Raw genomic sequence first — 15,164 nt, 5'->3', positions numbered from 1 at the left:
TTGGATTGTTCCCTTGATCATTATGTAATGTCTTTCTTGGTCTCTTGTAAAGTCTTTATTTTAAAGTGTATTTTGTCCAATAGGAGTATTGTGATTCTTTTGATTTTCATTTGCATGGAACACTTTTTCCATCCCCTAATTTTCAGTCTGTATGTGTCCCTAGATCTGAAGTGGGTCTCTTGTAGACAGAAGATATATGGGTCTTGTATTTGTATCCGTTCAGCCAGTCTCTGTCTTTTGGATGGAGCAATTAATCTGTTTACATTTAAGTAATTATTGATATATATGTATTTATTGCTATTTTGTTAATTGTTTTGTGTTTGTTTTTATTGGTCTTTTTCTTCCCTTCCTCTTTTGTTCTCTTTTCTTGTGATTTGATGGCTAACTTTAGTGTTGTGTTTGCATTGCTTATTCTGCTTTATGTGTGTATGTATTGTAGATTTTCAGTTTGCAGTTACCATGAGGCTTTGATATAGCAGTCTATATATAAGCAAGATTGTTTTAAGTTGCTTGTCTTTTCATTTCAAATGCCTTTCCAATATCCTGCATTTGTGCTCTCCTCTTCTCACAATTTCTGGTTTTGATACCATATTTTGTACAGATGATTTCCTACATTTACTGTTTGTTTGCCTTTACCAGTGAGCTTTTCCATTAGTAATTTTCCCATTTTTAGTTGTGGCTTATTCTTTTCTGCTTAGAGAAGTTCCTTTAGCATTTGTTGCAAAGCTCGTCTCGTGGTGCTGAATTCTCTTAGTTTTTGCTTCTCTGTAAAGCTTTTGATTTCTCCATTGAATCTGAATTAAAGCCTTGCTCAGTAGAGTATTCTTGGTTGTAGGTTTTTCCCTTTCATCATTTTAATATATTGTGCCACTCCTTCTCGCCTGCAGAGTTTCTGCTGAGATATCAGCTGTTAACCTTATGGGAGTTCCCTTCTATGTTATTTGTTGCTTTTCCCTTGTTGCTTTTAGTATTTTTTCTTTATCTTTAATTTTTGTCAGTTTGATTACTGTGTGTCTCGGCATGTTTCTCCTTGGGTTTATCCTGCCCAGGACTCTCTGTGCTTCCTGGACTTGGGTGGCTATTTCCTTTCCCATGTTAAGGAAGTTTTCGACTATAATCTCTTCAAATATTTTCTCGAGTCCTTTCTCTCTCTCTTCTCTTTCTGGAACCCCTGTAATGCAAATGTTGGTGCATTTAATGTTGTCCCAGAGATCTCTTTGGCAGTCTTCATTTCTTTTCATTCTTTTTTCTTTATTCTGTTCTGCACTGCAGCACTGATTTCCACCATTCTGTCTTCCACGTCACTTATTCGTTCTTCTGCCTCAGTTATTCTGCTATTGATTCCTTCTAGTCTATTTTTCACTTCAGTTATTGTATTGTTCATCTCTGTTTGTTCTTAATTCTTCTAAGTCTTTGTTAAACATTTCTTGAACCTTCTCAATCCTTGCCTCCATTCTTTTTCCAGCATCTTGGATCATCTTCACTATCAGTATTCTGAATTCTTTTTCTAGCAGATTGCCTATCTCCACTTCTCTTAGTTGTTCTTCTGGGGTTTTATCTTGTTCCTTCATCTGGGAGGTATTCCTCTGCCTTCTCATTTTGTCTAACTTTCTGTGATTGTGGTTTCTGTTCCACAGGCTGCAGGATTGTAGTTCTTGCTTCTGTCTGTCTCCACTGGTGAGTGGAGCTTGGTCTTGTCCCTCTGGTGGGCAGGGCCATGCTCAAGAAACCTTTAAGCAGCCTGTCTGCTGATGGGTGGGGCTGTGTTCCTGCCCTGTTTGTTGTTTGGCCTGGGGCACCCAACACTTTTGATTGGGGCTAATGGCAGCCTCTGGGAGTATTCACTAAAAGAATACTCCCCAGAACTTCCACTGCCAGTGTCTTTGTCCCCACAGTGAGCATAACCACTCCCTGCCTCTGCAGGATACCCTCCAATATTAGCAGGTAGATCTGGCCGTATCTTTTATGAGGTCACAGCTTTTTTCCCCTGGGTTCTGTTCCACACAGAACCTTCTGTGCCCCCTTCAAGAGTGGAGTCTCTGTTTCCTCCAGTTCCATGGATTTTCTGTGATCAAACCCCACAGGCTTTCAAAGCCAGATTCCCTGGGGGCTCCTCCTCCATTGCTGGACCCCCAGGCTGGGAAGACTGACATGGGGCTCAGGACTTTCACTCCTGCAAAAGGGCCTCTGTGGCACAATTGCTCTCCAGTCCATGGGTCACCCACCTGGCTGGTGTGTTTGATCTTATCGTGATTGTGCCCCTCCTAACGTCTCATTGTGGCTTCTTCTTTGTCTTAGGCTGTAGGGTATCTTTTTTGGTAGGTTCTAGCATTTTTCAGTCCATGGTTGTTCAGCAATTAGTTGTGATTTTGGTGTTTCTGTAAGAAGGGATGAGTCCACATTCTTCTACTTCACCATCTTGACCTCAAGATAAAAGCTCTACATTTTTATTTCCCTCCCCCATTTTGTTTTCGATGTCACATCTTACTTCTTCTTATCTTGTGTATCTATTAACAAGTTACTGTAGTTGTTATTTTCACTACTTTTGTCTTTTAACTTTCATACTAGTTTTATAAGCGATTAACCATCCTTACAGCATTAGATTATTCTAAATTTTACATATTTACCTTTACCAGTGAGATTTATACTTTCACATATTTTCGTGTTACTAATTACTGTTATTTTGTCTTAAAGAAGTTCTTTTAACATTTCTTTTAAGGCCAGTCTAGTGCTGAAAAACTCCTTTAGTTTTTGCCTTTCTGGAAAACTCTTTATCTCTTCTTCTAATCTGAAGAACAAATTTTCCAGGTAGAGTATTGTTGGTTGGTAGTTTTTTTTTTTTCTTCCTGCAATTTGAATATATTGTGCCACTCCTTTCTGGACTGCAAAGTTTATGCTGAAAAACCTGCTGATAGTCTTATGAGGTTTCCCTTATACTTAACAAGTTGTTTTTCTCTTGCTTTTAAGACTGTCTCCTTGTTTTTAACTTTTGATAAGTTAATTATAATGTGTCCTGGTGAGAGTCTCTTTGGATTCATCTTATTTGGAACTTTATTGTCTTCTTGGATCTAGAGGTATGTTTCCTTCCCCACGTTAGGGAATTTATTGGCCATAATTTTTTCAAACCAGTTTTCTGCCCTTTTTTCTTCTTCTTTTCATTTTTGGACCCCTATAATGTGAATATTGGTCCACTTGATATTGTCCCATAAGTCCCTTACGCTATTTTCACTTTTTTTCATTCCTTTATCTTTTTTGCTACTCTGATTTGATGAATTCCTTTGCCTTATTTTGAATCTTCTGATCACTTCTTCAGCTTAATCTGGTCTTCTGTTGAACCTTTCTGTTGTATTTTTCGGTTCAGTTATTGTATTCTTCAGCTCTGATTTCTGTTTGGTATTTTCTTGTATTTTCTGTTTCTTTGTTGAAATTCTCACTTAGCTCATGTGCTGATCTCCTGACCTCAGTGAGCAGTTTTATGGCTGTTATTTTGTAAGGTATAAGCTAAATTGCTTATCTCCATTTCGTTAAGGTCTTCTTCTGAGGCTTTATCTTTTTCTTTCATCTGGAAAATATTCTTCTGTTTCTTCATTTTCCCTGACACTCTTTGTTGGTTTTTATGCATTAGAGAAAACAGCTACCTCTTCTAGTCTTGAAAGAGTGGCCACATGCAGGGGATGATCACTATGTTTCAACCTCACCCTAGGTCTTTGTTGTCTCTCAAACCTTTGTGATTGTCCAAGCAACCTAGTTCATTTTTAGTGGCTCCCAGTTGAGGGTGTGCCAAAACCACCAGGTTCCTAAAGGGGAAGATCTCAGTCAAAACATAGATTTAGTCTGATTGGAAGCCAGACCCTCTGCCAACAGCTTTTAAAGTACACAAATATGCCTCTTCCATGAAAAAACTTTAAGATGGCAATTTCTTTCTGCTCCCTCTGCTCTGAGACCTGTTGTGATAGCCAGTTGAGAACTGTTTCTTTGTTTGCTACCATCCCATTGAACCTGTGAAAACAAGCGCTGCTGACCACCAGAGCCAGGCTATCAAGGGATGTGTCCTTTGGGCAGCAGCCTCAAAAGTCAGGATCTCAGATGTGTGCACAAACTCTTTTCTGGGAGATACCAATGTCAACTGAAAAAAATGCACAACCTAAAAACTGAGAATTATGTTTTATACAGCAGGCATACTGAGGACTTAAGCCCAGGGGACAGCCTCTCAGATAGCTCTGAGGAACTGTTCTTTAGAGGTAAGGGAAGAGCCAGGATACATAGGAGTTTTTGGAAAAACAAACAACAAACAAACATAGTCAGAACATCAAAGGATTACTGTTAATTAAAGAAAGAACAGACATCTCAAGTTAATAATATAGCACTTTTCTATGTGTGGGAAGATGCAAGTGTCTGGGCTCATTGAAATAATTCCTTTGATATGTACCTTAACTGTCTAGGTCCAGTATCCTGTTTTCTCTATCCTGAATCGCTCAGGGTGCACCTGTGGGTGCAGGGGGTTGGGGAGGCTGCAGTAGCTGACGGCTTGATGGCTGCAACATCCTTTGTTTACTGATTTAACAAGTGATATTCTTTGTGACAACCTAGAATAAGGCAGAGGGAAAGCGTAAAGATGGCACCTGCTCGTCTCTGTGGTCTTTGAAAAGTATTTCATTCTGTCTCTAAATGTGTGTCAAATAAGAAGCCTATTCCCGAGGCTGAAGATTTAAGATAAGCAAATAAGCCTCTCTCACGGAAACATTCAGTGTATGTTTCAGTCTGCTACCTCTGTGCTGTGCCCTGGGGGAATAACTGGTTAAGAATTCTTTCTCCATTTGTTACAGTGCTATAGGACCTACAAATGTAAGACCCATTGGCTACCAGAGCAAGGCAGACAAGGGGTGGAAACTGCAAAAACTGGGGCACAGATGTGTGTACAGGCTCATCTCTGGGAGCAAGGCAGAGGGAGAGCATGAAGATAGTGCCTAGACTCTGAGGTCTCTGGAGAGGATTACAGTCTGCTCTTAGATATGAGTTTAATTAGAAGCCTTCTGTTCAGGTCACATCTATGAAGATAAACTAATAGGCTTCTTTCACAGAAAGATTGGGTATGTCAGTGGGCTACCTCTGCTCTAGGCCCTGGGTAGTAGTCTTGTGGAGCTTGTGCAAACACTTTGAGAACTGTTTGTCAGTTTGCTATAGTCTTGTGGATCTCATGGACAAAGGCTTCACTGGCTTTCAAATCTTGATGTTTGGGAGGCTCATCTCTCCGTTGCAGGTCTTAGAAGTTCAGGAACCAAATATGAGGTTCGAACCATTAGTTCTTCATGGAGAAACTTGTAGTAAGTTCCTTCCTGATTGTGGGTTGCTGCACCTGGAGTGGGGTTTATGGTGTCTCAGCATAATCTGAGATTGAGTCTCAGCCTGTCCTACCTGCTTCAATGTAGGTTTTTTTCTAATTTGGCCAATGTGTGGGAGGCTCTTGGCTAGTTGGGGTTTTTTGGGGGGAGGGGAGGTTCTTTTAGAAGAAATAGTTCTGCGTGTAGCTGTAGATTCAGTGTGTCCACGGGAGAAGGTGAGTTCAGGATACCTCTACATTGCCATCTTTAACTGCAACTTATTTACTTTTAAAATAGTAGAGGAATACAGTTTAAATATGATTGTTTAAAATGGGAGGATAATCACTAGAGAAATGGAGACACATAAAAGAACTTCAGAGTGCAAAACAGTGGGGATGTCACAGTAGGAAACCTGATCAAGGTGGGAAAAAATGAGAACACTTCTACATAAACAATAAATGTAAAATGTAAGGAATGAATCCCGCTTAGCAATATATTAAATTTTATTAGAGGGCTGGTGTTTCTTATCAAGATTAGAGGAATATCAAATTGAGGAGACGAATATCTCTACATATTTTTCAAGAAACATGTAGAACATAATAATAAAGGTTGAAAATAAAAAGATAGCAAAAGATATGTATATAAAGAAAATATATAGTATTAAGGGCAGTATAAATGCAATAAATGCCCATTTAGAGAAGAGAAGAAGAGGATTTAGAAAGTTACTGATCCATACCAATTATGAAATCCTGCTGAGCAGGCATTGTGAAGACTTGCTGAACCTAGAGAATGGGGGAAATTCCTTGAATAATTCAGTTTTGTTTTGTTTTTTTTTTTTTCTATTTGGGCTGCTCTTTTTCTGTTTTTCTCTATCAAAAGATCTGAAGTTGGCATTGGAGTATATGTCTACCTTGGGGTCTGTGTAGCTTTCTCAGCTTGTGGGTTCCTGGTACAAGTTTGAGACTTGAATGTTTTAAGGATTGAGCCTACAATACTTTTTTTTTATACAGCAGCTTCTTATTATTCATCTATTTTATACACATCAGTGTATACATGTCAATCCCATTCTCCCAATTCATCACGCCACCACCACCACCCCCCGCCGCTTTTCCCTCTTGGTGTCCATACATTTGTTCTCTACATCTGTGTCTAAATTTCTGCCCTGCAAACTGGTTCATCTGTACCATTTTTCTAGGTTGCACATATATGCGTTAATATACAATATTTGTTTTTCTCTTTCTGACTTACTTCACTCTGTATGACAGTCTCTAGATTCATCCACATCTTTACAAATGACCCAATTTCGTTCCTTTTTATGGCTAATATTCCATTGTATATATGTACCACATCTTCTTTATCCATTCGTTTGTCGATGGGCATTTAGGCTGCTTCCATGACCTGGCTATTGTAAATAGTGCTGCAGTAAACACTGGGGTGCACGTGTCTTTTTGAGTGATGGTTTTCTCAGGGTATATGCCCAGTAGTAAGATTGCTGGGTCATATGGTAGTTCTCTTTTTAGTTTCATAAGCAACCTCCATACTGTTCTCCATAGTGGCTATATCAATTTACATTCCCAACAACAGTGCAAGAGGGTTCCCTTTTCTCCACACCCTCTCCAGCATTTGTTGTTTGTGGATTTTCTGATGATGCCCATTCTAACTGGTGTGAGGTGATACCTCACTGTAGCTTTGATTTGCATTTCTCTAATAATTAGTGATGTTGAGCAGCTTTTCATGTGCTTCTTGGCCATCTGTATGTCTTCTTTGGAGAAATGTCTATTTAGGTCTTCTGCCCATTTTTGGATTGGGTTGTTTGTTTTTTTAATATTGAGCTGCATGAGCTGTTTGTATATTTTGGAGATTAATCCTTTGTCTGTTGATTTGTTTGCAAATATTTTCTCCCATTCTGATGGTTGTCTTTTCGTCTTGTTTGTAGTTTCCTTTGCTTTGCAAAAGCTTTTAAGTTTAATTAGGTCCCATTTGTTTATTTTTATTTTTATTTCCATTACTCTAGGAGGTGGATCAAGATCTTGCTGTGATTTATGTCAGAGTGTTCTTCCTATGTTTTCCTCTAAGAGTTTTATACTGTCGGGTCTTACATTTAGGTCTCAAATCCATTTTGAGTTTATTTTTATGTATGGTGTTAGGGAGTGTTCTAATTTCATTCATTTACATGTAGCTGTCCAGTTTTCCCAGTACCACTTATTGAAGAGACTCTCTTTTCTTCATTGTATATCCTTGCCTCCTTTGTCATAGATTAATTGATCATAGGTGGGAGGGTTTATCTCTGGGCTTTCTATCCTGTTCCATTGATCTATATTTCTGTTTTTGTGCTGGTACCATACTCTCTTGATTACTGTAGCTTTGTAGTATAGTCTGAAGTCAGGGAGTCTGATTCCTCCAGCTCCGTTTTTTTCCCTCAAGACCTCTTTGGCTATTCGGGGTCTTTTGTGTCTCCATACAAATGTTAAGATATTTGGTTCTACTTCTGTGAAAAATGCCATTGTTAATTTGATAAGGATTGCATTGAATCTAGATTGTTTTGGGTAGTATAGTCACTTTCACAATATTGATTCTTCTAATCCAAGAACATGGTATATCTCTCCATCTGTTGGTATCATCTTTAATTTCTTTCAGCAGTGTCATATAGTATTCTGCATACAGGTCTTTTGTCTCCCTAGGTAGGTTTATTCCTAGGTATTTTATTCTTTTTGTTGAAATGGTAAATGGGAGTGTTTCCTTAATTTCTCTTTGAGATATTTCATCATTAGTGCAAGAGATTTATGTGCATTAATTTTGTATCCTGCAACTTTACCAAATTCATTGATTAGCTCTAGTAATTTTCTGGTGGCATCTTTAGGATTCTCTATGTATAGTATCATGTCATCTGCAAATAGTGACAGCTTTACTTCTTTTCCAATTTGTATTCCTTTTTATTTCTTTTTCTTCTCTGATTGCCGTGGCTAGGACTTACAAAACTATATTGAATAGTGGTGAGAGTGGACATCCTTGTCTTGTTCCTGATCTTAGAGGAAATGCTTTCAGTTTTTCACAGTTGAGAATGATGTTTGCTGTGGGTTTGTTTTCTGATTTGGATTCTTTTTCTTTCTTTTTCATCTCTGAGTGCTGTGGCTAAAACTTCCAAAACTATGTTGAATAATAGTGGTGAGAGTGGGCAACCTTGTCTTGTTCCTGATCTTAGAAGAAATGGTTTCAGGTTTTCACCATTGAGAACAATGTTGGCTGTGAGTTTGTCATATATGGCCTTTATTATGTTGATGTAGGTTACCTCTAGGCCCACTTTCTGGGGAGTTTTTTATCATAAATGGGTATTGAATTTTGTCAAAAGCTTTTTCTGCATCTACTGAGATGATCATATGGTTTTTATTCTTCAATTTGTTAATAAGGTATATCACATTGATTGATTTGCATATATTGAAGAATTCTTGAATCCCTGGGATAAATCCCACTTGATCATGGTGCATGATCCTTTTAATATGTTGTTGGATTCTGTTTGCTAGTATTTTCTGAAGATTTTTGCATCTGTATTCATCAGTGATATTGGTCTGTAATTTTCTTTTTTTTGTAGTGTCTTTGTCTGCTTTTGTTATCAGGGTGATGGTGGCCTCATAGAATGAGTTTGGGACTGTTCCTTCCTCTGCAAAATTTTGGAATTGTTTGAGATGGATGTTTGTTAGCTCATCTCTAAATGTTTGACAGAATTCACCTGTGAAGCCATCTAGTCCTGGGCTTTTGTTTGTTGGAAGATTTTTTTTTTTTTTGCGGTATGCGGGCCTCTCACTGTTGTGGCCTCCCCCGTTGTGGAGCACAGGCTCCGGACGCGCAGGCTCCGGACGCGCAGGCTCAGCGGCCATGGCTCACGGGCCCAGCCGCTCCGCGGCATATGGGATCCTCCCAGACCGGGGCACGAACCCGTATCCCCTGCATCGGCAGGCGGACTCTCAACCACTTGCGCCACCAGGGAGGCCCCTGTTGGAAGATTTTTAATCACCATTTCAATTTTATCATTTGTAATTGGTCTGTTCATATTTTCTATTTCTTGGTTCAGTCTTGGAAGGTTATACCTTTCTAAGAATTTGTCCATTTCTATCAGGTTGTCCATTTTATTGGCATAGGGTTGCTTGTAGTAGTCTCTCAGGATGCTTTGTATTTCTGTGGTGTCTGTTCTAACTTCTCCTTTTTCATTTCTAATTTTATTGATTTGAGTCCTCTCCCTCTTTTTCTTGATGAGTCTGGCTAATGGTTTATCAAATTTATCTTCTCAAAGAACCACTTTTTAATTTTATTGATCTTTGCTATTGTTTTCTTTGTTTCTATTTCATTTATTTCTGCTCTGATCTTCATGATTTCTTTCCTTCTGCTAACTTTGGGTTTTGATTGTTCTTCTTTCTCTAGTTCCTTTAGGTGTAAGGTTAGATTGTTTATTTGAGACCTTTCTTGTTTCTTGAGGTAAGCTTGTATAGCTATAAACTTCCCCCTTAGAACTGCTTTTGCTGCATCCCATGGGTTTTGGATCATCGTGTTTCCATTGTCATTTGTCTTTAGGTATTTTTTGATTTCCTCTTTGACTTCTTCAGTGATCTCTTGGTTATTTAGTAACGTATTGTTTAGCCTCCATGTGTTTGTGTTTTTTATGGTTTTTTTCCCTGTAACTGATTTCTAATCTCATAGCACTGTGGTCAGAAAAGATACTTGATATGATTTCAATTTTCTTAAATTTACTGAGCCTTGATTTGTGACCCAAGATGTGATCTATCCTGGAGAATGTTCTGTGCGCACTTGAGAAGAAAGTGTAATCTGCTGTTTTGGGATGGAATGTCCTAGAAATATCAATTAAATCCATCTGGTCTATTGTGTCATGTAAAGCTTGTATTTCCTTTTTAATTTTCTCTTTGAATGATCTGTCCATTGGTGTAAGTGCGGTGTTAAAGTCCCCCACTATTATTGTGTTACTGTCGATTTCATCTTTCATAGCTATTAGCAGTTGCCTTATGTATTGAGGTGCTCCCATGTTGGGTGCCTATATATTTATAATTGTTATATCTTCTTCTTGGATGGATCCCTTGATCCTTATGTAGTGACTTCCTTGTCTCTTGTAACATTCTTTATTTTAAAGTCTATTTTGTCTGATATGAGTATTGCTACTCCCGCTTTCTTTTGATTTCCATTTGCAGGGAATATCTTTTTCCATCCTCTCACTTTCAGTCTGAATGTGTCCCTAGGTCTGAAGTGGGTCTCTTTTAGACAGCATATATATGGCTCTTGTATTTGTATCCATTCAGCAAGGCTGTGTCTTTTGGTTGGAGCATTTAATCCATTCACGTTTAAGGTAATTATCAATATATATGTTCCTATTACCATTTTCTTAATTGTTTTGGGTTTGTTTTTGTAGGTCCTTTTCTTCTCTTGTGTTTTCCACTTAGAGAAATTCCTTTAGCATTTGTTGTAGAGCTGGTTTGGTGTTGCTGAATTCTCTTAGCTTTTGCTTGTCTATAAAGCTTTTGATTTCTCCATCGAATCTGAATGAGGTGCTTGCTGGGTAGAGTAGTCTTGGTTGTAGGTTCTTCCCTTTCCTCACTTTAAGTATATGATGCCTCTCCCTCTGGCTTGTAGAGTTTCTGCTGAGAAATCTGCTGTTAACCTTATGGGAGCTCCCTTGTATGTTATCTGTCCATTTTCCCTTACTGCTTTCAGTACTTTTTCTTTGTCTTTAATTTTTGCCAATTTGATTACTATGTGTCTCAGTGTGTTTCTCCTTGGGTTTTTCCTGTATGGGACTCTCTGCACTTCCTGGACTTGGCTGGCTATTTCCTTTCCCATGTTAGGGAAGTTTTCGACTATAATCTCTTCAAATATTTTCTCGGGTCCTTTCCCTCTTCTCCTTCTGGGACCCCTATAATGCAGATGTTGTTGAGTTTAATGTTGTCCCAGAGTTCTCTTAGACTGTCCTCATTTCTTTTCATTCTTTTTTCTTTATTCTGTTCTGCAGCAGTGAATTCCACCATTCTGTCTTCCAGGTCACTTATCCCTTCTTCTGCCTCAGTTATTCTGCTTTTGATTCCTTCTAGTGTATTTTTCTTTTCAGTTATTGTATTGTTCTTCTCTGTCTGTTTTTTCTTTAATTCATCTAGATCTTTGTTAAACATTTCTTGCATCTTCTTGATCTTTGCCTCCATTCTTTTTCCGAGCTTGTGGATCATCTTCACTATCATTATTCTGAATTCTTTTTCTGTAAGGTTGCCTATCTCACCTTCATTTAGTTGTTTTTCTGGGGTTTTATCTTGTTCCTTCATCTGGTACATAGCCCTCTGCCTTTTCATCTTTTCTGTCTTTCCATGAATGTGGGTTTTTTTCCACAGGCTGCAGGATTGTACTTCTTCTTGCTTCTGCTGTCTGTCCTCTGAAAATACAATACTTTTTAAATGGTTGAATAATGGGGTTAGAGAAAAGGTTCTGCTCTACAAAGTTATTCAGGACCTCTAGCTGCTATGGACTCTGCTGTCTTTTATCTGGTAGCTTTCCATGTTTACACTGTATGTTGAATCAGAGGGAAAAGGAAGTGCGGGATTATGGAGAAAATTTTTATAGACCAAGACTGGTAGTGTTCTGCACCATATTTGCCAATGACCAGAACTTAAATCATTTGTTCAAACCAACTGCAAGGGAGGCTAGGAAATGTAGTGTAGCTGTATGACTAAGAGGAAAGGGAAACATGTTTGATTGAGCAGCCAGTTTCTCTTTTATACTAACTATCTATCTAAAAAACTGTATCCCACCAACAGAGAATATTTATTTTCTATGACTCCATGGTACATTTATAAACATAATTCATATATAATAATAAGCCATAAAGAAACTCTAAGATATTTATCTATGGAGAGATTTATAGCCACATTCTCTAGTAAAAAATCATTAAAGTAGTAATCAACAGCAACAGCAAAAGGTGTTTAACCTCCCTTACCTTCTTGGAAATTAAGAAACACTATGGGTTTAACAATGAAAAAGAAAAAAAAAAGAAAAAGTCAAAAAAAATGCAAATTACATAGAAATTGATGAAAATCAAAGCCAGTGGTGTGTTATAAAGAAAAATTTTACCTCTAAGAGCTTTTATTATTTAGAAAACCTGAAAGTAAATGAACTGATATCCAACTTAAGAAATTAGAAAGAGAATAACAGAATAGATCTTCAAATTGCTTTAATATCTTTGTCTTTTTTCAACTACATTTGCTAAGGTTACCTGAAGCCTTTCCTTTTTGTCAATAATTTATTTCTTGGTAAATGTCTATTCTGTTGCTTGCTGCTTCTAAACCAATTTATATTTTATTTCATTTTATTGTTCATCACAGGCAATTTTTTCTTTGCGATTTTAAAATCATCTTAGTTGAATTAAAGTAATATGAAAGAAGAATGCTATAAAATGAATTGGTGTGGTTAAAAAGAAACTATAACTAGGTATTATTTTATGTTATTTGGAGTTGTTAAAATTTTGTTTTTCTTCTAGATTCTGATGGAAGAAGGAGGAATGTGTTCTTTAAAAGGCGAGATAACATCTACTAAGAAAACCTGTCAGTATAACTATAAATGAATTTTATTCTTTTAAAAAACAACATTTTAACAGAAATTAGTTAAATTTTAAGGTTTTTTTAGAGTTTTGCCAGCAAATATATTTTATAAGTATCTTAGAATATATTAATAATGCAATAGGCTCTTTAAAATTAATGTTATCTTCTATAAAATTATACATGATGAGGATATATTATATATATGTACAACTTACTGAATAATAAACAGTTACCTTTGTACTTAGTTTGTATAGTAGTTTAAGAAATAATACATAATCAGTACTTTTGAATATCTTCTCAATTGCATTTCCTATCCTGCCCCCTAGTGGTAACTCTTTTCCCGAATTTGTTTTTTGTGATAGCACATATAGACTTTTCCAATTGCTTGCTTTTGAGCTTTCTGCAACAAATTGAGGCAAACTCTATACATTTTTCCGCAACTTACTTTTTGTTCACCCAGTAATATGTTTTGAGGTTCAATCACCCTGACACTTGTGACTCTAATACAGTTCATCATTTGTTTTCACCTATATAGCCTTCTATTGTGTGAATGTAGCACGATCTATGTATGCATCTTCTGACAAAGATTATTTGAGTTGTTTTTAATATTTTGCTATGATAAACAATGCTACTTTGACAATTTTTGACATTTCTCCTGGCACACATGTATAAAAGTTTCTTCTAGGATATAATTCTAGAAGTAGAATTGGCTAGTTCATATGATATGCACTCTTCTAGGTAATACAAAATTGTTTTCCAAAGTAGATGTGCCAGTTTAAACTCCCACTAGCAATAGGTAAAGAATCTTAGCTGTTACATATTCTTACTAACACTGGGTCAGCTTTTTATCATTGTTGGCAATGTGATATCTCATTGCAATTTCAATTTATATTTCCCATTATTGATTAGGCTCATTGGCCACCCATATTTCATCTGTGAAATGTCTTTCATGTCTATTGTCCATGTTTCTTTTAGGAAGTTTGGCTTTCTTTATGGGATGTGTCTTTTGTATATCTTAGTCCTTTATAACTTTTATATATCCTAGATTCAGATTGCTTGTAGACTCCTGTGTAGCAGATATTTCATATTTGAGTAGCAGATATTTCATATTTGAGTGGTCTTTTTATTCTATATTGTCTTTTTATTGACAGCACTTTCTGGCACTTTTTAGATATTTTGCAGTGGAATGATTCTTCAGCATATCTAGTCTATTGGGATACCTAGAAATCTGTATGGATTTTTTCCTTTTTTACTTAATTTAATTTTTTTAATATGTAAAGCATTAATTTGGTTTCTATCCCTCTCCTATCTGCCCTATTTCCTTCTGCCTCATGTGAGTAGCTATTTTTTGTTGGTTTACTGTTTATCATTCCAGTGGACTTTTTTTCTAAATAAAGCCTGATGTGTATAAATGCACATATATTTGTGTCTTAGTTCCCTGCCCTTTGCACTCTAAATGTAACCTAGGATATTTTATTTAATACAGTATATTTTATAGATGAATTAAATGGATTTATTTAATAAATTTTCTGTAGATTTCCTCATATTAGTACTGGACATTTATTCATCCTTTATTTATGCCCATTGTGGATGATCTATAGTTTACTCAGTCAGTGCCCTGTTGGTGGACATTTAGGTTGTTTCAAGTATCTTTCTTACAAACAATGTGCAGTGAACAACTTTGAGCACATATTTCTTAACTGTGGAGGTACATTTTCAGGATAATTTCTAGAAGTGGGATTGCTGAATCAAAGAGATACATTGTGGGGTGTTTTTTTGATAGTTATTGCCAAAATTTGATTTTGATAGAAATTTCCAAATTCCCCATTGCATCATTTTGTAATCCTACCGGAAATGTGCTTTTTATTCCACAGCCTCACCAACAGGGATTGTGGTCAAACTTAGGAATTTTTGTGAATCTTATAAAGATATATAGATAGAAGTTTCAGTTTGCACTTCTTTTTCTATGAGTGCAGTTGAGCATCTTTTAAAAATGTGTAATGGCTATTTGTGATTTTTTTCCTGTGAACTCTCCATTCATGTTCTTAGGCCCATTGAGATTTTACATCTTTTTCTTGATATTTAAGAGCTCTTTATATATTAATATTAAAGAGATTTAGTTCTCTGTAGTGTGTCACAAATACTTTCTGCTAGTTTATTAATTTTTGATTTATTTTGTCTGTTTTTACTTTGCTTATGGTGTCTCCTGCTTTGCAAAAGTCTTAACATTTTTAATGTAGCTAATATTATCAATCTTTTA

General features: G+C 36.6%; 1 protein-coding gene across 1 annotated transcript in view; it reads left to right on the top strand.

Annotated features, from left to right (window-relative positions):
• The window catches only part of REDIC1 (regulator of DNA class I crossover intermediates 1), a 72,039-nt gene that overhangs the window by 49,740 nt on the left and 7,135 nt on the right, over positions 1–15,164 (top strand). The window contains 1 exon segment of the mRNA XM_060114200.1: positions 12,844–12,907. Within this exon segment, the coding sequence (XP_059970183.1) occupies positions 12,844–12,907 (64 nt within the window).

The sequence above is a fragment of the Mesoplodon densirostris genome, chromosome 11 (genome assembly GCF_025265405.1).
Source record: "Mesoplodon densirostris isolate mMesDen1 chromosome 11, mMesDen1 primary haplotype, whole genome shotgun sequence".
NCBI lineage: Eukaryota > Metazoa > Chordata > Mammalia > Artiodactyla > Ziphiidae > Mesoplodon > Mesoplodon densirostris.
Note: the sequence above shows the minus strand (reverse complement) of the source record. Positions and strands in the feature narration are given on the sequence as shown.